The sequence below is a fragment of the Drosophila pseudoobscura genome, chromosome 2 (genome assembly GCF_009870125.1).
Source record: "Drosophila pseudoobscura strain MV-25-SWS-2005 chromosome 2, UCI_Dpse_MV25, whole genome shotgun sequence".
Lineage (NCBI taxonomy): Eukaryota > Metazoa > Arthropoda > Insecta > Diptera > Drosophilidae > Drosophila > Drosophila pseudoobscura.
Genome location: NC_046679.1, coordinates 17321851 through 17345272, shown reverse-complemented (window position 1 = coordinate 17345272; position 23422 = coordinate 17321851). Strand labels below are relative to the sequence as shown.

Sequence of the window (23422 nt, the reverse complement as noted above, 5' to 3'; positions counted from 1 at the left end):
AAGTGGGCGGGGCGAAGTTTTGAAATATTCTTGTAACAGTGACATATCACAGAAGTCTGGATACAAAAGTTCGTTGCTCTAGCTCTTATAGCCTTTGAGCACTAATCAAATAAATAATAAGAATAAATAATCAAATAAAAACACCTGAACAATTTTTTAAACTCCCTGAAAGGTAATAACAATAATTAAAAACCGTTTTATTAAATGCAATCTAATAATCTTTTATATTTTTGTATAGCAAGCGATTAAACAAGCAGAGAACTCTTAATATGTATATATTTTCTCAACAAATTTTTTGTTTTGTTTTGCGGCTTTGAATCTCAGTGAACATTGAAGCGAGCTTATTTATAGATATGCACATCTTTGTGCAATACAGTAGTTGTGTTGTAGGACATACGACATATTTATTCCGTTTTCACTGGCACGTAGGTCAGAATGATGGCCGACTGTGGGGCCACCTTAAGATCGCCAAGGCTAACTTTGCCAAGGGGCGTTACCTTGTCGCCTTCCTCGTAATTGTTGAAGTTCTCGCTGAACACCGAGACAGTCATTTTGTCGGGTAGATCGTGGGCGTTGGTAATGTTGCTAGACTGTGGCGAGTCGGTGGGATTGAAGATTACAAAGTAGCCAGGATTGCCAGACTTGATTCTGCAGGAATAAAAAGATTCAGTAAGAAAATGTTGAAAACAAAAAAATCAGGTAAAGACAAAAAGTGTTAAGTGGAGTCATGAATTTACCTCTGCCTTCAATGGGCAAGCATGAATAAAGTTATAAGATTAGTGTCAAGGAAATAAAAGAATACGGAAGGACTCATTACCTTGAGAAGGCCACCAGAGGATCCGCCTCATAGAGCTTCAACTCGCCGTGCATGTAGGAGGCCGAGTGGCGCAGCTGCTCGATATGCTTGTAGGTCTTCTCGGTTACGTTCTGATACTCGATGGCATCCACTGACACCACTGGCACGCCTGGCAACATAGAGAGGAACAAGGCCAGGGCTGACGGGTCGTGGGGGGTGTCCACGTAGACATCACGGAAGTTCCACTGAAGCCAGCTTCCATTGCCTGCTTGGAGGAGCGTGTTCTCGAGATTCTTAAACAGAGACTTCTCTGGCTTAGATTTGCTAAGCACTTTCACAAAGTTGCCGTACATAGGCAGATCAATGCCGTTGGCCCCTGCAACCTCACTCAATTGGTACACCTCTGGCTGTACGATGTCCTCGGCCACCGATAGGAAGGCATCGGCGGAGGCATTCTTCACAATGCTCAGGTATTCATATAGCACATCGCCCAGCCCAGAGAGGAAGGTGGTTTGCTTGTGGTCGTAGAAGCCATATTCGCTGGGTCCCAGATTCAGATCCTTGGGCACTGCAGAGATGACTTCGTCCTCGAGGCTGTCGGACAGCACAAAGAACTTGGTATTCTTCAGGCGGAAGCCTTGTACACCCAGTTCCACCAGATGCCTTAGCACCCCACCGAATTCGTTCCTTATTATTGAGCTGTTCATTTTTAGATCGTAGTAGCCATCTTGGAACTGGGAGAGCACATAGCTGTCATCCAGTTGCTCCCAAGCGGACCGATTACCACCGACCTTCAGCCAGTTGGTGGGTGGGACCGATCTTCCGCTCACCCAGACAAAGGCGGCCCGCTTCTCCTTGTTTTCGAGAGCATCCTGAACCAACTTCGACTCCTTGCCCACGTAGTTGGGTGTCAAATCAAGGATTACCTTTACATCGCTGGCCTGGTATTGGGCCACAAGTTTCTTAATCTGTTGCTCCACTTCAGGCTGGCTAACACTGTAGGTTAGGGCAGCGGGAAGCTCATATATTGCTCCTGTAGCATGGATTTTCTTGGCAGTCTCGACGTCATCCGGCTTGGCAGCCTCAATACCAGCGAACTTCGCATGGGGTCCTCGCTTGTACCAGGGCAAGGGCTGAGGAGCAGCGCACTTCGGTGCTCCGATGATGATCATAATGGCGCCCACAAGCATGGCTGCCCAGATGACCCAGAAACCGACGAAGAAAATCCATCGCAAGCGCACCCAAAACGGATCGTTGGCGTACTTCATGAGTTCCTCCTTGCTCATGCCCGTAAAGGCCTACACAAAGGAAATTTAAGGTTAGCACCCTGATTTCCTATAGATTCCACTACACTTACAGCTTTTCCGTTAACGTGTCCGATATCAATCTTGGCATCTCCATTCTGGTGATCGCCCTTGATGAATTTGACCTCATCTCGTCCGGCCAGCTTCTCGTCAGGCCCGCCAGATCCCAGCATTTGCTCGTCGGCGCCATCCGCCACAGTAATCTTTTCCTCTTGCACCATGTCGACTGAAAAGTGAACAGTTTTTAAATTGACTTTAATCAGCCTCAATTAAGCGGAAATTAGAATCTCGCCGTCATCGAACGCGACTTTCTCTTCAAAGCAAGAATTTTAAGGTTACGTTGAAAGCCCAGCTGGGAATTTTCAGCCACACACGTAAATTAAATGATTCGTCCAATGGAGAGTCCCAGTCCCAGTCTTTCATACATATGGAATTTTATCACCGAGGCGTTGCTGACGTCATCACTTATGTTTGCACTTAACCAGGAATTGGCACTGTTCTGATAAAATCAATATCCTATCATTCCAGCTCGACGCATATTTTCAGTATCTGTCACCTCTGATAAGGCACGTACGCCCACCACCCACGCCTTTTTACATAATTACATATGTATTTGCAAATATAGTACATACATATAAATGTATATGTATATATATACTGGAGTGCAATGGCTTTGCTTTGTTACGTCAGCAATTATGTTTTCTCACATTAATTATACATACTTTATATAGAATTACCTATTTCGGGTGTTGGCTTGCTGCCCAGCAATTTATCCTCCGCTATGGTTTTAAAAACTTCTGTGGAATCCACTGGCGTCTCTGCGGCAGCTGCGTAAACGAGTTCGTAATTGAAATTGTAAACGATAATTGATTACAACGTGTGTTCTCTCAGAAATATAGCGACTCTCCAAAATATATCAAAATATACCGTCTCATTTCGAATATATACCATAAATATACTGACGAGTTCAAGTTCTATTATACATATTCCTCGTTTTTGATATTCCGTGCAATATAACAAACTTAATAGAACCTTCAGCCCTGCCTACATAATTTTATCCTATTATTGAATCAATTTTCTACCTGACTGGCTTATTTTAATCGCTTTTTTTTATTGGATCTTGTCTGAAAAAAGATTTTAGCGAAATAGGCCAAACAAAAAAGGTTTTAGCGAAATAGGTCACACAAAAACACGAAAGAGTATAATCGTTCATATTGTTCAATATTTATATTCCGTTGAATAATTCTGGCAAACTAAAACCCTTAGTTCTGCCCACATAATTTTAGGCCGTTGATGAATAAATTTTCTTCAAGATTGGCTAGTTTTTAGTCCTTGCTTTTATTTTATTTTGGCTAAAATAAGGTTTAAACAAAAATGTCCAACAGAAAACCAGTCGCAAAGTTTTCATGTCCATGCTGCTGGTATTTGAAGACTTGTTGCTTATCAACTGGATATGGCCATTTGTATACCCTATTTCGTTTCATGCATATTCTCAGAAAGAAAACAGCTGATTGCAAAAATCGTTGAATACCATTTAAACAGAGACTAGTTTCGGCATTCATTAGAGCCTGGGATGACAAGCATCCCAGAGTACGCGACAAGGATTTGAAAGTGCGAAAATACAAAAAACCCTGCGTAGGAAGTTTCTATACCATTTGTTCTTAAATATACCTTTAAAAATCAAATTTAATAGATGAAATTGATCAAATCAATATACCAATATACCGGAAATATACCGTCGGCTTGATTTTGACCTAAAAAAAATCCAACCCATTTGATCACTATACCTTGAATCCACAGTTAGTCTTCAAGGTATATTGTCCTCACACGCGAGGTGAGGTTCGTACGATAACATGCGGCAAAAAAAACTCTTTGTAATTTCAAGTGTGACCATATCGACAATAGATATCATCCTAACGCGTTATTAAACGACGCTTGCGAAGACTGATTGATACAATTCGCTAAATAATTTGGCGCAAATTTCAAATGTTTAGGGTGTATACAGACCTGTAACAGGCAATGTAGCGGAGTTCTGCAATAAGATGTATTTGGCTTATTTCGGTGAAACAAATTATGATCTCAGAGTAATTTCTTACCTTGCAGGCGGCGCCACCTAAACGTTTCAGGCGTGAAAATAAATTCATGGCGAACTTTTGTGGTAGCTTTGAAGAATCTGTAAAAATCACAATAGTCACGAAATTGTTCATTTTGCAATCGAGCCCACTTTTACACATTTTTAATTAACATAACTTACATTGAAAGAGCTAGTTTCTAAAATTTGTATTTCTCACACTTTTTAAATCGCGAATATCATGGTAATATCATGGGTTAGTAACTACCCGCAAATGGCGAACAAATAAATGACAACTGCCTGGTTGGAGGCCTGTATCGAAAATGAATTTGCAGATACGCGTTGGTAGTGCATCGATCCCAGAGACCCAGTCTCTCCACCGCAATCTCTCTTCGAATTTGATTTAATTACAATTTATGTGCCTGTGGCAGGGGCAGCAGCCGGACAGAGCCGAGCCGAGCCGGGCCCAAAACTACCTGTCTGCCTGCCAGCTCAGCTTACCTGGGCGAGTGCGAGTGCGAGAGCGAGTGAGCAAGACTTGCTAAATTGGCAAGCAAGTTGTTCGGGCTGGGTTGGGCTGGGCCGAGGCCGAGATGGGCAAAAAATGCACAAGTCGGCACATTCCAAGCCCAAAATGTGCAGCGTCTCCGTCTCGTGATGGAAGAGGCTGGCTGCTACAAAGTGATAGCACGTCTGAATTGCGATGCCGTTGCCGGTGCCCCCACTCTCAGGTGGTTCCGATTCGGCGTCAGCAAGGTTGACAGAACTAAAATTGCTCTCCACACAGAAATTGACCAATTTCCTGGGGCGGATTAGATTACGGGGCCTATTGGCCGACATGCAAGCGTCATTAGACCATTAGGTGAGGACTATAAATATCGCCAGCGGGCGCACTTCGTCAAGTTTAAACAATGGGCTTTCATGGGAGACGACAGATGCTGCTAGCTTCCTTCCTGCTGGTGCTGCTACAAGTGGGGCTCCAGACGGAGGCCAGGCCACAGGTGACAGATGAGTTTAAATCCAGCATAATCTGAATATTTTCCCCGCGCTAGGAAGTGATCACAGTTGCTGCAGACGAGAACGAGACAGAGGTGGTGATCAAAAAGGAGGGCGGCGATGGTGATGGTGATGGCGATGATGATGATTCATCCTCCGAGGAAACGGTCGAGGACTCGGAAGAGACTGCACGCAGACGTCGCGAGGTCGGCTCGGATGATGCTTTGTTGCCACGCGCGGGAATTCCAGGTTTGCCAGACCCGGCCACCATTATCAAGATCGCTGAGCTTTTTCAATCCGTAGGCCAGCAAATCGTCCCAATTCTGCTGGAGGCTGTTCTACCTAGCCCGGACGCAGTAGGCGATCGCATAGCCAGGTCCCTCCAGTTTTTGAACAACGTTAAGAGCAGCTTGGATGGGTTTTCCGAGGAGAGGAAGTAAAATTCACATGCTATCGCTATAAAAAGGCTAACATTTGAAGAACTGATCTGGTGACTGCGGTGATTTTGCAACCCAACCTTCAGATAGATGCAGATTTGTGCAATAATAGAGAGTAGCTTAGAAGCTCACGGTTTGTGATAAGTTTTATTTGCTTTATTTGCGTTTAAATATTAAAGTGTGTCCTGGAAAATACATATATTTTTCTGTACACTGTTTCTCTGAAATCTTTCAGGTTCAGGCATAGTTCATCTTAGTTGTCTGTTCATTTGGTGAAGATAAAAATACCATGGAATCCGGGTATGTCTTCACAACGCTTTTCCACCTGGTCTAATAGAAGGTCGAGAAGCATGTCCATGGTCTCGAGTACATTAGAATGGCAAAAAAGATTACCAGCGACCATTTTTTTATAAAGCGGATGGATTGCTTTGTCGGCGCAGAGCTGTTCAAGCCGTGTCGTAATCGAATCCAGTATTCCCGCTACGACATGGGCTGCAAAGTTCTCCTCCTTGAATATGGAACGGCACTGATTGAAGAAAGCAGCGCCCGGCTCCGCGCCACCACTCAGCCGTTTAGTTAAATGTTGGTGCCTAAGTAAAGTTTTATCTTGATCCCATATCTTGCCACCATAATCGGCATCGCCCGGGTTATTGTGCGCACGGTTAAGACCGTTGCGCATTGAAGTACGCTGTCTCTCAGGCTCATCAAAGTACTCAATTGCTGCAATCGGATTGGATGACCGAGATTTTGCTGCCCTGTTCTGATTTCTTTTTCTTGCCTCCGAAGAACTGGTATGCAGGAGTAGCAGAAGGCAAAGGGCCAATCCCAAGGAAAAAGCTGTACCAAAGCGCTAGGAAAGATGCATTTGAATTATATAATTACAGTATGCCTTGGCAGCCTTCTCACCATCTTTAGCCCTTTCGGATTCAATTGACATTGCTGCCAAGCTCATAACTTCCAACCAGTTTCGCTTCACCACTAACTAGCGATTTTTCGGATCTTAGTTTTACTTGATTTGATCTTGCCTGTTAGCACATCGCATCGTTTCATGGATCGACACTGTATTTGTCTTAAATTAGACAACGGAATAGTCAACAGGAAAGTTTGAATATAGCACATAAATATACATATATGTATATAGAATCTGCCTACTGGAATCTTTTCAACTGAGATTGAGTCTTGAAAAATGCTACCCTCATATTCCTTCCTTCCTTAAATGGAAATCGATATTCGTGTATGCAAAATTGGCTGTTTGCTCACGCAAGCCTCGGGTATACAATGTTTTCATTAGCGTTGATGACCTGGTTCATAAGCGCATTCGGAAGTCGTGCATTAGCTGCTAATGAAATAATTATACAGCATCGTCTTAGCATCCCAAGGTTATTTTTATCCCCGTTTCTTTGCGCCCAAGATTGTTTTGCATACTCTCAACAAAGTATTGGTGTACCTTACCATATGCACGAGTAGCGACAATCACAGGCTTTTGGTTACTATCGAGGGCCGAAACTTCAGTGGGAAGGCTTTTCCATAACCAAGCCTCAAGGGAGGACCTCCAATTTGCGCACAGTTTGTGTCCCAACAATAATTTTTGGAGAGTAGTTTCACAAATTGGGTGTGTCATTGCAGAATGGCATCTGGATGCACTTTGCACCGCTATCCTCTTCGGACATTGTTGAGATTTTAACATACGTATCAAAACTGATTGTCTATATTAATAGCTGAATGCACCTCGAATCGAGTTTCCAAATTTCATGGGCTTTTGAAATCTTATGTAAAGGGCATTCGTCGCTATACTTGTTCAATCGATGAATCCATGCATGTCGAATCGTATGCAATTTTTGATTAAAGATAAAGGTCCAATTTACACCGTGTAATTTGTTACTGCATGGAATGTCTGTCCTCCAACTTTTTTGTAAGAACATAGTTACGTGCATATATTGTACAGGTATGCACGTACCAATTTACCAACAACAACGTTCTTAAAACTGTTCTTAATCTTTTTTGTGTGTTTGTTTCTGGACTGGCTGTGAACTATGTAAAAGAAAAACTGCCGTGGAAGGTGTCACTTAGAGCCAACTCAGTACAAATAGTTTCTCTACACAACAGGTCAATAAGAGGCACAATTTCTATAGCCTAGATGCTATAGGCACCACCTCGCCTACATAAAACTCACTGGCCTCGCTAGTATCCAGATACAAGCTGGCAATGGTCATGGCGACGCCAGTGAGCCTCTTGGCGTCTTCTTCCGTGTTCGATGGAGCTGCAGCTTCAAAGCGGGTCTCGATTGCCAATCCTCTTCACTGCATAATTCTGGATAGTTAGTATATATATAGTCCAGATTACCGAGCCCCCTTGTCTGATGGTACCTGATGGTTAGAAATACTCTTTATAAGACAGATGAGGACTGTGCAAAAATGAAACCCGGAAACTAAATCTCAATTGTAAGCCATAAGCCATAGATTATAGCCAGTGGTGCAGTAGTAAATTAAATCCTTATTATTTTTTGTTGTTCGCACTGCCCACTGTACCACACTCTGAGCTACATTCATACAAATTCATACGCTCCCGCACTGCAGCGTCATCGTCGGCTCAACCTCGAAGTAGGCAATAAATACCTAACTACATGAATTCTACATGGTAACCCACCCACAAATATGCTATACATTTTTCATTCCGAATTTCCTTATTAAAATTTTTATACCCGATACTCAAAATGAGCGGTATATAAGATTTGTGGCGACGTTATGACTGATTGTCTGTCTCTCTCGCACGCACTCGTTGTCGTTCAATGGTAGCGCCGTCTGGCGGAGGAGAGCCATTCTAAATAAGTATCGAGTATAAATGTAGAGTTACTGCCGTAAAATCACAACGTTCCACCTCGTTTCTTTGAGTAATTTTATTTCAAGAAAAAACGAAGCTTTTGCTATTTTATCAGCGAACCCCTTCGACAAATAAATTAGAGCATACTTTTTAACAGCGCAAAGAAGGAAACCTTCGCGTGCATCCGAAGGCATCGTCCACAATTCCCTTTAATTGCATTCCCCTTAATTAATTCCATTCCATTGTCGAGGAGTGGGAGCAGCCGGATAAGATCACCTTCATTTTCGACACGATCAGCTGTGTGATGGACCAAAGGAGAGCCCCTGATGGAACAGACAACCCAGCGCTTGGAATTCAATACTAGGCCCAAGAATCCCCACCGTTCCTTTTCGTGAGTAGTGTAAATACTTCTGCGTTTACTGGATTTTTAACCAAGTCCCACGCCCATTTAAATTTAATTGTCCAATCGGTTCATAGGATTATTTGTCGAAGAAACTCAACTGTTTTCGAAATCAGAATGGTATCCAGGGTATAAAATCGCCGTCTTATGCGAAAGGGGTCAACAAAACCAGTTTCAGTTAAATCTCGAATTTATTTATAAAATAAAAACACATATTTTTGTTCAAAACAATCCAACGAAATAATGTACACGTATAAAAAGCTGTCGCTTGCATTACCAAAATACAAAAATAAAGGGCGATAGGTAATTAATAGTAAGTAATAGATAGAGCCTGGTCTGCGACATAATCGCTCAAGGGTGTGCTATATAGTAGAAAATATACATGTCGATTATCTCTGTACTCGTCCTCCACATGTAGGGAGGATAATGCACGAGCATTGGTCTGACTGAGAGTCGAATGCGTAGGTATACAAAGTTGGATACAAATTATAATTAATCTGTAGAGTACAGAAGATGGAGAGGAGAGGTTCAGCGTGACGTGGCGTGCTTGGGGTGGTGCGATCGCTATGGATTGGATTTCCATGAAAATATGCTTTCCATTTTGTTGTATGTGTTGGATATTGATTACGAATTCGATTTGGCTTAGATTAGGCTTGGACTCCCTATGCTTATGATTAATTTAATCGTACGGTAATTTAAATGGTAGCGTAATTAATTTATGCTTATGTTTGTTTCTTGTTTGGCTGGCTGGCTGGTTGGCGTTGGCTGGCTGGCGGCGCTCTACTTGTTGCCGGCGTTGACGAGCGCCCGCTGTCGCGTCGTCGTATTCAGCGCCGGATTGCACATCTCCGTGGTGAATTTGGAGAAGGTGTTGTGGAAGCCGTTCGCAGAACCGTTGAGTTGGCCGTTCCGAGTGGGCGGCACGTCGCCGTCCTTCAGGGTCTTGATGGCGCCGTTCGCATGTCCGTTGGCCTTCAAGGCTGCCTTTTCCTGCAGATAAACGCAGAAGAGAAGCGGAGCTGAGCTTAAGAGGTATGACCGGAATCGGCTGTACATACCTTGGCATTGCGCTTCACATAGGCCCGCTTGTAGAAATTGGAGAATAGGAAGTAGAACATCACAGCATGGGCGCCAATGAAGTAGGCGAAGCCGATCGGGTAGTTGCAGTCGTTCTTGAAGAACAGCTGGAACGAGTGCACCATGACCAGGACGAACTGAATCATCTGCAGCACCGTCAGGTATTTCTTCCACCACAAGTAGCGCTGCATCTTCGGTCCCATCGCAGCCAACATGTAGTACGTGTACATGATTATGTGCACAAAGGTATTGAGAAATCCGAAGAACGTCGAGTGTCCGCCGGGGGTGAACTTGACGCCCCACCAGACGGACACCGGCATAATGCCGTGGTGGATCACGTGCAGGGTCGACACCTGATCGTAGCGCTTACGCATCACAAAGAAGAAGGTGTCGAAGAACTCTGTGAACTTGGAGAAGTAGTACCACCAGCATCCCTCGGCCGTCTGAAAGATGATCACGATATGAAACCAAATGGATGTATATATTCCACCCTGTACACATTTCTATCACTACCATGTCCCTAACTCTATGCTATTTTCTGGAAACCCTACATTTCTGGTGACTGTAAGCGTTAATCGTGCTTCACTTGCTCACACGACATCCTCTAGAGAGTGTTCGTTCTGGTGTTCCTCTGTCTTATAGATCGATATTACTTCTTGGAGAGTGGAACTGGGCTCGCCACCTCTCAATATTTATGGCCTTCCAGTACCAATATTTCAAATCTTTCGTTTTTGTTATGCAAAGATCGCCTTCAGCTTAAGCAGGGCGCCTTCCATTCGCATTTGAACTAACGGTAACACAGTCTCAACGCTTATCAATGACAAAAAAGCAATTTGCAAAATCTCTGGGCGATCAGCTTTCTAAGACCCAGCCAGCCACTGCCAGTCAGCCAACCTGACGGCACACGTGAGGCGGAGAGAGCCGCATAAAATGTTCTCTATTCCTCGCCATCCCCACAGGCAAAGAGCCACAAAGCCGGCCGGCCAGCCGGCCGTCTGGTATTCGGTATCCATTTCTTTTTGATTAGCATAAGAGAACCTGTCGCCATTGCCGTTTTTGCTAATATCTTGTCTTGCCGCAGCCGAAACTGGTTGCTTACATAAAATCTGGCCCAGTCAACAAAAGAACTTTGCTGTTTGCTAACCATAAACAATATATGGAAATTCATACCCCCATGCCCGACTATACCTGTGTATATAGTCTTGAAAAAGAAGAGGAACACTTACACGTATCGCTTTGGGTGAGTAAGAGTAGTCGACGGGTTCGCATCTCAAGTTGTAGCCATTCAGCCATCCGCCTATGCAGGACTGCGAAAAGAAAGAGAGCTTAGTCGTCTAGTGGAAGTGGGTCTCCGTCTCCGCTGTGGGGGTTACCTCGTAGAACAGCCAAGTGCTGAAGATCACCTGCGCCGCGTTGTAGACAATCAGAACTTTGCGCAGCTCGAAGGGTTTTCTGTTTTCCATGAGCTTGGGGCCCAGCACCTGAAATACATATATTGCTTATTGAATATTGAATATGATGCCCTTTGTCCCTTGCCCTCGATTCGGCATCATCATTCGGTCTGTCATTTGCCATAATCAAATAGAGGCCACAGCCCGTTGCAGCAATTATCAAATCAAACCCATTGACGTCGACGTCGACGCCGACTTCGACGTCGACTGTTGGTTTTGTGACAAGTTCGTTGCCCAAGTCTTTTGTTTGGCCAGCCCTGGCTCCCCCGCTGCGGAGAGCGCGCCAAAGTCTGAGTGCGGTTTCGGCAGTTATGTGAAAGTAAGTTAAATGCTTCGGTAAAACTATACTATGAATGTGAACCACTGCAAAGCGGTCAACCTAAATAGAAATCGTTTATTCGAATTGATTTTCGATTTTTTGATTTTTGATTTTTGCATAATCTCTCGTTGCCCTCGCTTGGGTCACATTTCGACACCAGCTGCCAAGCGATCGTCCCGTATGTTTGTCCGCTCTGGGATTGGCATGCGATGGCCCTGAACCTTTTCTTTTGTTTCACATTCATTTTGCAATGCAATAAACCGAAACTAGTTTCCGACGAGCTTCCAGAAAGGCATCAAAATGGCATCGCTGAGTGCCATTCCCGGATGGCTATCAGCCAGTTCTGGCAGGTTGGTAAATTAGCATAAATTGGCCAGAATCGTTCTGTTGTTGTGTTCGATTCAGTTTGGTGCTTCCCCATTCCCCAGTCCCAGTCGCAGTGCCAGTCCCAGTCCCAGTTTCAGTCTCTCCACTTACCTTGACGATGTACGCATATGTAAGGCTGATGGCTATCGTGGGGAACGGCGAGCTCATGAGCGGGAAGCCCTGTGTTCGGGGATCCGATTTGTTGTCCATCAGATCCCGCCAACCATCGTAGAATCTTGTGAGGTAATCCTGCAAAGTAAGCGAAGGGAAAGATAACAGATTAGTCGAGTGTTCAGCGGAGATTTGGCAAGCAGCAACACCAGGCTCGCCTGGCAAGATCAAGTGTCAAATCAATAAATAATTTGCCTCGTTAATTACAACATTGCAACAGCCGTGGAGCAGCCATGGAGTTTCCGCCAAATCCGCCGATTTACGATCTACGATCAACTAAAGTTCAAAGGGGCGGACAACTGATTGATTATAACTATTCTGCGGTTCGGCTCTAATTAAAGGTGCTCGCTCCGCTTCACTGGGATCTCCGAATATGACTACTGACAAGTCTTGTTTCGCCACATGAAGCCGGCCATGGCGCGCCAGTCACACAGAAACAAAGGAAACTGAGAGCCAGTGGCTCGGAAAGAAATATCCGTTAAGTTGGCCAAAAAACAACATTCTAGGCGAATTTCCGTACGCGGCTACCCCCCACTAGCCGGTTCACCGTGATTTTCTATCGATTTTTCGCGGTAGTTCTCTACCGGTAAAGCCAGCCGCCATAATATACATAGAACGTATGTATGTACATACATATGTGCTTTGGCATGCTAGTTTCGAAAATAAATGGCCGAAATGTAAGCCTCGCATTTGAAAACTGGTGCAGCCAGCTTGCCGATTTCGATGTTGCAATGTCTCCTTGTCCATGTGATAAATAACAAAGCGAAACTATCAACAAATGATCGGATGGACGGCTAGACTAACGGAGAGGGAAAAATCTAACGATAGAGATAGGTAGGGTGAGGGAGGGGAGGGGTGGGGAAGCGAGGGGGATGCCAGGAAAGAGTTAAACCAGTTCCGCGATCGTTAATCGCTGACTAAATAGTTAAATACCTGACTGACGGCAATTAAAGAACAACAACAAAGCTGTCCGTAATTACGACTCCGGCAAGGGGTTAGGGTTAGCTGAATTGATTTGAGCGGATCAGGGGCGTCGTCGCGAAAGACACGATTCCGGGGAATGTCAAGGAGAATCCTCGAAATAGGCCAATTCAATTGATGCACACAATCGCATATACGGATACGAGTAAGTATACGGTGTATCCAATTATTTAATTAAAGCCAACTCTGGGACATTTGAAATTGTAATGGAGGAATGCAACCCATTCCACTCACAATTAAGGAAATACCTCGAAACTGGCTCGAAACTGTTAATCTCAATTCTCGTATCTCGCCCAAACTAGGCTAATTCGTTCTCACAGGTGCCCAGGTGCCCACAGAGCCCCAGGCCTTTGGTTTGCAAACACATCTTTGGTACGATAGCTACGCCACTGGCCAGCTGCAGGCTCATCCATCATGAGTACCTGTTCGTCGGCACCAGCTCCAACAAAGACATTCGGATCCGCGACCCAACACGGACGTAGACGTGCACGGGGGAAACAATGCTCATTCGTCGCCTCGTCTCGGCCAGCTACGTCAGACGGTCCGGACAGCAGCAAGCTGTCAATGGCCACCAGATTGATCTCCGAGAGCCGTGTTATGCCGTTCGTTCGCCTATTCGGTTCATTAACGGACAGGGTCTGGCTCGACAGTCGTTGAGATGAACCCGCTGACCGACTGGCTGGCTGACCAACTGGCTGACAGGCGGTGGTTGGCGGTGGTTGGCGGTGGTTGGCGGTGGTTGGCGGTGGTTGGGCGGATACTGTGGGTGTGGCCGGAGTGGATGTAATTGCGGGTTATAGTCGGGAGAGAACCGCAGTCACCTCAGCCACTTGGAAACTCCCGCCGGCCATCTCTCTTTATTACAAGATTGATTGAAATTTCCATCACTTCAGCGATTGGACTCGTGCTGCTCCATGTGTCGCCACTTGTGACTCGACAATATTTCCACTGCAGAGCTGACGTAATTTCGGCGGCACGAGTAGGCCGCAGCCAGTGAAGCGTCCAAAACGAGATTCTCGTAATTGTCGCCATCAAACGGCGGCGACGGTGACTCAGATCGGTGGAAAATATTGCTGCCCCTGCTTGGGCTCCGGAAGGGCTCCGCTCTCATCCCAACAATGTCGCCGCTGATTGCATCTAATTAAGATTCACTTTTCTTAGAGCCCGTCCCCGAGATCTCTGGCGGAGATTTTCACTTTTTTAGGTGCGTGCTAGTTAATTGAATTCCAAGGGGGAAACCCGAGAGTACGAGGCCAAAGCTTGGATACCCTTCGAAAGAAGAAATACGAACAGGTGATGTGCAGAAATAGGAAATACCCACAGATGATAGGCCAATCATTTTAGGCGATGGGAATCCTCTCAGAGCTCTCAGAGTAAATCCTTTTCAAATCTATCTGTATAATCTTTTCTATAAATTGCAAGAAGAGTACATCTTTTTATTTTCTATCCGTATGCTCGGGTCTTCAAGTCTTGTTAGCCTTCAATTGCTTCCGGTGATGCGGCATTTTTCGCTGATTTCGCGAGCTTTCCCCCGCGTGGGAGGGGGCGGGGACAATGTGGGGGCAGATCACACACCAGAAGCACCTATGAAGCCACTCGCACAGCCTGCACTTTTGCCACAGACCTGGAGCGCGGGTCAGCGGTGCTGCTTTAATTTCACATATTTTATGCCATTTGATTAAGGAAAATTACTAGCGATGAGCGTCATAAAACCCGTTTCTCACACTATCTAGGTGAGATCCATTAAGATGGAAATTGTATATACTTAACACGCACCACACTGCAGTCGGAGACGGAGCTGGAGCTGGAGCTGGAGGAGGAGGGCACTGCGGCAATCACTAAGTGCAATTAAATTTAATTGTCTGTCTGTGTCTGTGTCTGTGTCTATGGCTGCTGGCTGGGGCTGTGTCCGCTTAGATTTGCTCTTGCCCCTGTCCGAAAACTAAACCACTTTACAGCGGTGCATTTCCGAGTGGCGCTCCAGTTGGGGGCAGTGGCAGGAGGAAGTTCAAGCCGAGGCCGGAACCGTAGGCATTCCATTCATAATTGTCGCGTTTTGTAAGCGAACTGCTGATCGGCTTAGCCAATGATCTGTCATAGCGCGGCCTGTCGTGCCGAGCCATAATCCATCATGTCTTAACCCTCTTGTTGCCCCGATGTTTATCAACGCCCAAGCACCCAAACAAAAGACTCAAGACACGAACCTACCGGACGGGCCTAAGCGTGGGCGCTGCCGATGGCTTCTCGAGTAGTGCGCACTGCGACTGGAGTGGCACTGTCTTAATTGAGCGATTCAATAAATCAAATGAGCAAATTTCCGACCGCCGACTGGAATACGCAAAAGCACACGGCGAAGTCGTTTCAATTAACATTTGCTGGAAGCTGAGAGTGCAGTAAAAATCAGACAAAAGTCCGCATCACAAATCACGAAGAACCCGCTGGGTGGTCATAGAACGAAGACGACAATAACATAGCGTAAACATCATTTACGGCCATCTGTAAGCCCGAGCAGATACCAGTGCGAGTATAAAATATAGTAATAAATACATTTGAGTCGCAGTTTGTTGAACTTTGTTTTTGGCAAAATAAACTAGAATTAAAATACACTTCGATAAAGGACAAATTGGGTATAGAAACCGGTATTCGCAAGATCGACTGATCAGTTCGTGGTAAGAACGATAAAGACACATGAGTACATAAGTATATACTTGAATATCGTTAATGTGGCGATCTGCAAAAGGTTGGCCAATAAATGGCAAATGTTGACTCACTCGCATCGGATACACTCGATAGGCGTACCATACAGTGGGGCTTGTGCAACGTTTCTATTGAATTCTGCCGATTCACGATGAGGTGAGGATGATGGCGATGTCTCGGGCAGAATTTTGCTTTTAACCGAGCCGTCTTCTGGCCTCGCCAGCTGTTTGGCGGCTGCTGCTAGCTCTGCTAGCTAGGCTGGACTTTGCCCCAACAAATACGAGTATGCCAGTTGAAAATGTATTGTATTTGCTATTACATAAAGCTGACATTCGACTGGCCGACTGTTGCCTGGCTGGCTTTGGCTCTGGCTCTGGCTCTGGCTCTGGCCAGTTTGCGTAAGCCACAGCCTCAGCAGCATCACCAGCATCTCTTGGCCAAATGCTGACCCTTTTTCGCTTTCTTTGGTTCACACGCGCCCGGCTCCAAATGCTTTCCCTCCAAGCCCACAAAAATGCTTCCGTCAGCCCCAGTCCCGACAGCACCAGCCTCAGCGTCAGCGGCAAGTGTAAAGAGGCATTTGTAATTGTTGTTTCTGCTTGTGGTTGGTCCATTGTTGCTGTTGCTGCGGCTGCTGCTGCTGCTGCCGTTGCGCGTTACATTTTAACGCTTCATTATGCGCCATAAAGACGACCGAGGTCCAAAGAGCCCAACAAATGAGTTGAGACTTACTGTGTGCCCATGATTCGGGGCTGTCCCAACAGAAGACGCTGGTGATGAGTGACCATTCACCATTCATATCCATCATCATTGCCCGGTGTCGCCATCGCCATCGCCAGCGTCTCCTTAGCAGGGCCTGACCCACAATGCTCAGGCCCCGCCCGAAGCAGTCAATGACTAAGCCACCTACTCCGCTCCGTCTGGGAACGATGGACGACCCGACAATGATTGTCTTTAGTCTTTGGTCTTTAGTCTTTGGTCGCTGCGACAAATTGTTCTGCTAATGTGTGGCCAGTGACTGTGTAATAAGTGGCTGCCACTCTGCCACTAATCGCACAGCACACTGGCCAGCAGGTTCAGAAGAAGACATCAGAGTCGGGGCGGAAAGGGGAGTGGTGGTAGTGGTGTATCTTTTCCAAGAAACCTCGCTGATCTTCACGGCTTTTATGGCCCAAGCTCCCGCCCAGGTTTTGTTGATTTAACTAATTAATACGATTATTCCGTTTTCAATGCCAACGTCTTTCGCCGCTCTTTTTCTTTGGATGTTTATGGATTCATTCACATTGAAAAAGACTGCTCATCCCGAACATAAAATGCTTGCAAAATCCGAATCAAAGGCGACTGCATTTGTATCATTCAAATTTTGGGTTTTGTACAATTTGACCCAAAAACCAATACAAACCAGTAGCCAGACTACAAACTACAAATACTACTCGTATTTGGCAAGATTTGCATTCGCTGGTGCCGGAGCCTGCGTCAACAAGGGCAATTAAATTATCAACGAAGAGCGGCAAGAGTCCCAACACAATCGAGCAACAAAACAAAAGTGCTATTAACACTTTACAACAGACTGGCAATTAATTAAGCCAGGCGTCCATCTCCTCCATCAGGTCCAAGCTCCAAGCCTCCCCTGTTCCGAGTGCTCTCCGGGACAGTGTCTGGTGTCTGGTCTGGGTTTCAAATGCATAATTGGTAGGGAAGATACAGCGAATCAGAGAAGAGACATCTCGTAGAGAGAATGGGGGAGCTGGCAGAGAGCAGATGATATAGGTGTTGGAGCTGTTGAGGCTGCGATGTAGTAACAGAAATCATCAGTTCAAATCTGAAGATTTCAGTATATATTTCTTGTCAAGGCCAACCGGCTATTGGCTTGTGGCTGCGACTGGCTTGGTTTACTGACTGTGATTTTGTTTTTCGATTGTGTTTTGGATTTTTTTTGCAATTGAGCTGGAACAAGACACTCGTGGTTGGGGGGAGAGGTGACAGCGTCAGTGCTGTCTAAATACCTTCGCTCGGATGATTTTTAATTTGATTTATTTTAATAACTTTTATATAAGTCCCATCTCTGGGGCGGCACTAAGCAATTTGCACAGGCCACAAAAATGAAATACTCGTAAGTACAAAATTATGATTTCCCGTTTGTAGAGCCGCATAATTGTCCGGCTCAACACTTTTACTTTCCCAACAACAGTCGGTCGGCGCTGCCACCACCAACCGAGAAGAAGCAGAGATAAAAGCCAAATGTAAAGGGCCAAACTGGTTTGGACCCATCGGACTCCGATCGATGCTCGTGTCGCACTTAATGATTTTCGATCATTAATACAAAAAAATTGCCCCGAATAGACGGGCCAAAGAAAAATCAAATCAAATACATACGCATGTGTGTGTGTAGAGGCATTTCTGCAAGAGTATGCGTATACGTATTTTATACCGGGTGTGCACGAGCCTGCGCAACATTAAAATCAATTTATAGGTCAAGTTGAGCGTTGCAGACGGACAGCGGAGTGGGGAGTGGGGTGTGGGGTGTGCAACTGGCTTTTGGAGCCAACATTCAGGTTCAGCCTGCGACTTTTACCCAAGCGGCATCTTGTCTAATAAGACGATACGATACGATACGATGATGCAACACCACCAGCAGACAGCCAGCGAGAGCATCGGCTGCTGCGGCTTCTACTGGCGTTGCTGCTGCTGCTGCAGCTGCGGCTTTGTGCAATTTGTTAAATGTGTAAACAAATCTTTGGTAAGAGAAAACCGAAAATATTCGAGTATATTAAATACAAGCAAGACTCCCTCTTCACGCGATGATCGGTGTCGTGCCGCATTTTTGTTGCGCCTCTTGTGGGTCAAGTTGAAAATGCAACAAGCGTTCACTTTCAAGCGAGCGACTTGCACGCGATTTAAAACGCGCCATTTCGTCATACGTTGAGCGAAGCAACAACCACAACGAAACACTTGTTGCACTTGGTGCACCAACAACACCAACAATATATGTATGTATGTGGGTCCATTTGTGGCTGAAAAGACTTAACTCTAGCGACTTTTCAAAGCAACTAAATCGCGTTAATTTAGCAATCGAGCAGCGTTGGAGTCGGCCGCTTGGCGCTGGCCTAAAATCCTAGGCCAAGTAATTGGTGCAAGACATTTGTTGTTGTTGCCACCAGCGCTGCCATGCTGCGCGAAGGAAGCCCGTCCACATACCATGTGCAGCCATTTTTGTTGCCGTTGCTTTTCGAGGCGATTCTGCTCCGCTCACTAAGTTTCAGCCCCGTTTCAAGTTGCAAGTTGATGAAATATTGTTGCTGCTGCTGCCGCCGCTAAAACTCGATCCGTAGTCAAGTGCACAGCTGCAAATACTCCAAATGCTCATAATGCTGGATGCCATTTGGAGACCTTTAGCTGAGTCATCCCACGTTGCATCCTTCTCTCTATAGCAATACAGATATCTTCAGAGATATATGATTATATACATATATTTCCAGTTCCAGTGAGTTATCAAATGGCTCTAAAACCAGCTATTTAATACGCCATTCCGATGTCGCCCATTGAGTTTCGGCCCACCTCTCCCCCTAGACACCGCGCACTCCCCAGAGGCCGGAGCACTCGGAGCCTTATAAATCACTAACGATGTAATTAAGCAGGCAATGACTTTTTAGCTCAATCAGTTTGCGTACGGGTGCCCTCCTCACATACTAATTATCAGGTTCAGTCTAACCACATATCTGAAATTTCGCCTTGTATCGAACGGGTGCTCGAAAAGTTTTCGGAATTTCTCCTTCTCTCTCCCCATTCACGAGAACTTGATACACTTTTCTTCAGATGAAGATCATCGAAGGTTGCAGCCGTTTTCAGATGGAGACGGATAGGTCAAGACCAGGTCGCATAATATTTCCATTCCAAATGCTTTGTCTCCGCAAAAATGGAATTGTGAAATATTCAACCGCCAAGGGGCTAAAAATGTAGGGGGATTTGCATGGGGACATGCAGGAACGAACAGACATACAAAAAATAGTTTAAAATATTAAATATTACAAAATGGCCAAGCGGACATTTTGGCGCAAGTTTCAACCACTATGGTTTTATATTTACATAAATATTTATTCAGCTGTCAGTTGATACATAAATATGTTAAAATCTTTGCGGATTCGCTTACTATTAAAAGTAAAAATTCATTGGTTTCAATGCAAATTAATAAAATGAAGCAAAAAAGAAATACGCTCTGAAAGAGTACATTTCATTAATCGTGCAAAGCCCCCCCTGAAACATGAACCCTGAATCCCTCTTAATGCAAATTCGCTTTGGCCACAGTTCACGATATTACGCATACGACATGACACACAATTTACTCTGCCCTAGACTCGAAAGCAACTTAAAATGCACAAAACAATTGACTAAATCGGACCGATTTAAATCAACGAAATCACACACAAACGAGCAAAACGCAAATCAAATCTGATCTTTAATATGTTAAAATGAAATGTATATGGCTTTTTAGCAGCGTTTTAAACCTCTCAGAAGGCAGTAAAGTGTTAGAATGGGCTCAGGAGCAGGTCTTTTTTATGATCGCTTAACACCCTGTACGGTGATCTGTACTGTTTTAATCGCAAACAGGCAGTGAATCAATGAATTTAATTGCAATGACACTTACATCAATTACCAGCCGATAAGAGTCCCATAACATCGTCATCGCTTAATGTCGATTCTCTATTTCTCTGTTCGCGCTCTCCGTTATCAGCAGAACGAAGGGGGATAGGCACAAACACTCACGCAAACACACACGCATACGCACACGCCAGGTAAACCGCGGTGGAGCGCCACGCATGCCGTGTTTCAATGTTAGTATTGACAATAAACCTTTGCCCAAATGGCTCGATGGCGAGGCAGTTGCAAAAATGCATCGACTGGCAGGCAGTTCCCGCTCTCGTATATCGCGCATACGCCGCGTTGTGCCAGGAAAACCGAAGTGGAACGCACCAGAGTGGAGCAGGCCGAACCGATCGCAGTCACATGCGGCCGAACTTATCTCACGCACACACACCGAGACTCACCGAGATAGCCGAGCTATCGCTCGCCGCTCTCTCGTGCAAACACTCCCACACAGGTGGGAAAACAGCTGAGTGCCAGTGCAAGTGGCGGTGGCGGGGCGCGAAGCAGGGACGGGAGCGGGAGCGGGGACTCACTAACTGTCTCTCTAATGTGGCTGTCTGCTGTACAGTGCCCGCAAGCAAATCGACTGATTAAGGCACATTTCTGCTGTGATGACTGTGATTGCTGCGCAGTTTGGCGGCTGTGCGGCGGCTAGTAAAATTCGCCGCAAGCCTCTTGGCACTTTTCAGTGTCAAATATGCGACCCACCGAAAGTGCGGCAAAAGCTGAAAAAACGCGAGGTGTAATAATCATTGTGTAAGCGGGCAAAAGGAGAAGAAAACAACTGGGAGATTTGAATAAGTTTCGATATGTTGGGGCTGTTTTTTGTAAAATGGTGCAATGCCCACAGCCGGAGCTTGGATCATTAGCCAGCGGCAGCTGCGATTGCCAGATTGCCAAACCGAATACATTTTTTTTCCAATTTGCAGGGAAGCCAAGCCGATGAATGAATATGACAATCACTGGATTTCTACATCCATCAGCAGCAGAAGCAGTCTGAATGATGAGCAGAAAAAATAAAACGACCTGAGGATAACAACGAAGATGGGCAAAGCGGAGAGCATTCGATTGCCAGCCCGCCCTGCTGCCTGGCCTGGCCATGAGGCCGTATCATTTCACTTGCCATCGCCCATCGCTCGATCGGATCGGAGCGGAGCGCCTTACTTATCCTGTTATCCCAGTTGAGATTCAAGGTCAGCGCTCCACGGCACTTCCGTGTGAATGTGGTCAAGCCAGCTGGCTCTGGGCCTAACCCAGAGTTAGCCTCCAACGAGTCAGCCTTCACTTCACTTCACTTGGCCAAGACTGGTGCTGGTGCTGGTGCTGGTGCCACCGCAGACAAGCCACAGCAAAGTGCACCACTTGCAATTTCTGTGTGCACTTTTCTCGAATCTCAAGTGCGAATGGCTCTAGCAAAACAGAAAATATTCCGAGAGTGGGGGAAAGCGAAAGCATTGAAAGGTCTGCGCTCGGCAAAAATGCATTTGAGAAAGACATTGAAAGACCTTGCCCGAAAATTTGTACTTGAAAGTGAAAACCAGTTGCTCGGGCCCGAACTTGGTGTTTTTCCATTTCCAAAGAAACAGACAAGAGAATCAGAAGAGATCGGATTGGATCGGAGTGGAGTGGAGGGAGAAAGAGTGAGCGTGACACTTTACGGAAGGTTTTCTCAATGAATAATGACTCTCATCTCATGGAAGTCTCTCTTTGTTCATGCCCAGAGTTATTCAATTTGCTCAATTAACTGTAGATACTCGCACAATATGATATTTAAGGAAATATTGCGGATGTTGTAATGCACGGCGGGGAATATTTTCTCCCCTGCTCACTTAATAACACCCTACCGTATTCAAGATAAATAACATATGCGAATCGTGCGACTGGCAAAGGGTCATTTGTGAGATTGGACGTAAAGCCCAGCCGCGCTTGCATGCTACTTTGTCAGAACCAAAATTGCAGGGTGGAGTCCCAGCTGATACTATATTTTTCTCCATTAAGTCGGGTAAATGCAACAGGAATTCAGAGGAGATTCCCAATAGCGAAACTTACCATTTTCCTGTGTGAAACGCTGGTTTAAGGCACTAGAGATCGGCCTCCTTTCAATTAATACAGCAAGACGTATTGGATTTAAAGATATTCACTTTGCTGATTTACAAAGATTACTTTGCTTTGGCATTCAACTTTTCACTGCTCGTTCGCCGCACTCTCGTTTGTTACGTTTCGCTTCGTTTTGATTCGATTTGATTCGATTCGATTATCCTTGATTTTGATTACTGGACTCCTCTTTATATCGGGGCTTTCACGCGCGTCAGACACACACACACTTTCGTATCATGTTTATTCGATTTTGGTTGTTACTACATCACAATCGGAGAAGCTGCGACTGGCTAGATTGCTGGATGGCTGATGCTGCTGATGCTGTCGCTGCTGGTGCTGCTGCTGCTGTCGCTGTCGCTGCTGCTGTTGGTGATGGTGACGCCGTTGGTACTGCTGGTGATGCTGCTGACCACAAAGCTACGGCTAGACTTGACTGGACTGCGACTGGGCGAGCGGACGTATTCACATTCAAATCAAAAATCAAAATAAGTTTAATTTCACGCTGCCGCTTTGCTTTTATACGAGTCATAGGAGCGCTGTTGGTGGCGTGGCGCATTTTCGGTGAGCGGGAGCAGCGGCCTGATCGTGAGCGTGCGCGGCAGCCGAGGTTGAAGCTAAAGTCGAAGCTGAGACGAAAGCTTTCGACAAAATTCTGAGCGCAGCTCAGCAACAGCAGCGGCAGCAGCAGCGGCAGCAGCAGCGACAGCAGCAGCGACAGCAACAGCGACAGCAGAGGCAGCAACAGGTTGTAAGCCCTCATGCATATGTATGTGTGTGTGCTTTGATCAGTGTATG

The 23422-nt window shown here is 45.7% G+C and overlaps 4 protein-coding genes across 8 annotated transcripts; 1 reads left to right on the top strand and 3 right to left on the bottom strand.

The window, feature by feature from the left end:
* Nucleotides 1–205: 205 nt before the first annotated feature.
* Nucleotides 206–4273, bottom strand: CD98hc (CD98 heavy chain). Of its 2 annotated transcripts, XM_015182057.2 has the most exons (7): nucleotides 4197–4273; nucleotides 4108–4132; nucleotides 2838–2927; nucleotides 2154–2326; nucleotides 818–2094; nucleotides 738–743; nucleotides 206–648 (listed from the first exon to the last, which is right to left on the bottom strand). In XM_015182057.2, exons 1-7 carry the CDS (start codon nucleotides 4242–4244, stop codon nucleotides 405–407), a joined length of 1863 nt encoding a protein of 620 aa, XP_015037543.2. In that variant the 5' UTR covers nucleotides 4245–4273; the 3' UTR covers nucleotides 206–404. The 2 variants fall into 2 exon arrangements, with proteins under 2 accessions (XP_015037543.2, XP_001359019.3); XM_001358982.5 differs by lacking the exon at nucleotides 738–743 and having other exon boundaries at nucleotides 260–648; nucleotides 4197–4270.
* A 746-nt stretch (nucleotides 4274–5019) lies between these two features.
* Os-C lies at nucleotides 5020–5801 on the top strand. 2 transcript variants are annotated; one of them, XM_003736599.3, is made up of 3 exons: nucleotides 5020–5172; nucleotides 5224–5416; nucleotides 5476–5801. In XM_003736599.3, the coding sequence occupies exons 1-3, from the start codon at nucleotides 5083–5085 to the stop codon at nucleotides 5511–5513; spliced, it is 321 nt and encodes a 106-aa protein (XP_003736647.2). In that variant the 5' UTR covers nucleotides 5020–5082; the 3' UTR covers nucleotides 5514–5801. The 2 variants fall into 2 exon arrangements, with proteins under 2 accessions (XP_003736647.2, XP_002137575.1); XM_002137539.3 differs by having other exon boundaries at nucleotides 5471–5801.
* On the bottom strand, nucleotides 5739–6609 carry Sfp84E (Seminal fluid protein 84E). Its single transcript, XM_003736598.3, has 2 exons — nucleotides 6511–6609; nucleotides 5739–6454 (listed from the first exon to the last, which is right to left on the bottom strand). Exons 1-2 carry the CDS (start codon nucleotides 6511–6513, stop codon nucleotides 5870–5872), a joined length of 588 nt encoding a protein of 195 aa, XP_003736646.3. The 5' UTR covers nucleotides 6514–6609; the 3' UTR covers nucleotides 5739–5869.
* A 2767-nt stretch (nucleotides 6610–9376) lies between these two features.
* Elovl7 (ELOVL fatty acid elongase 7) lies at nucleotides 9377–23186 on the bottom strand. 3 transcript variants are annotated; one of them, XM_015182055.2, is made up of 6 exons: nucleotides 22580–23186; nucleotides 12149–12286; nucleotides 11275–11382; nucleotides 11128–11208; nucleotides 9883–10344; nucleotides 9377–9814 (listed from the first exon to the last, which is right to left on the bottom strand). In XM_015182055.2, exons 1-6 carry the CDS (start codon nucleotides 22580–22582, stop codon nucleotides 9605–9607), a joined length of 1002 nt encoding a protein of 333 aa, XP_015037541.1. In that variant the 5' UTR covers nucleotides 22583–23186; the 3' UTR covers nucleotides 9377–9604. The 3 variants fall into 3 exon arrangements, with proteins under 3 accessions (XP_015037541.1, XP_015037542.1, XP_001359018.4); XM_015182056.2 differs by lacking the exon at nucleotides 22580–23186 and adding an exon at nucleotides 20532–20827; XM_001358981.5 differs by lacking the exon at nucleotides 22580–23186 and adding an exon at nucleotides 15961–16175.
* Between the last annotated feature and the right edge of the window lie 236 nt (nucleotides 23187–23422).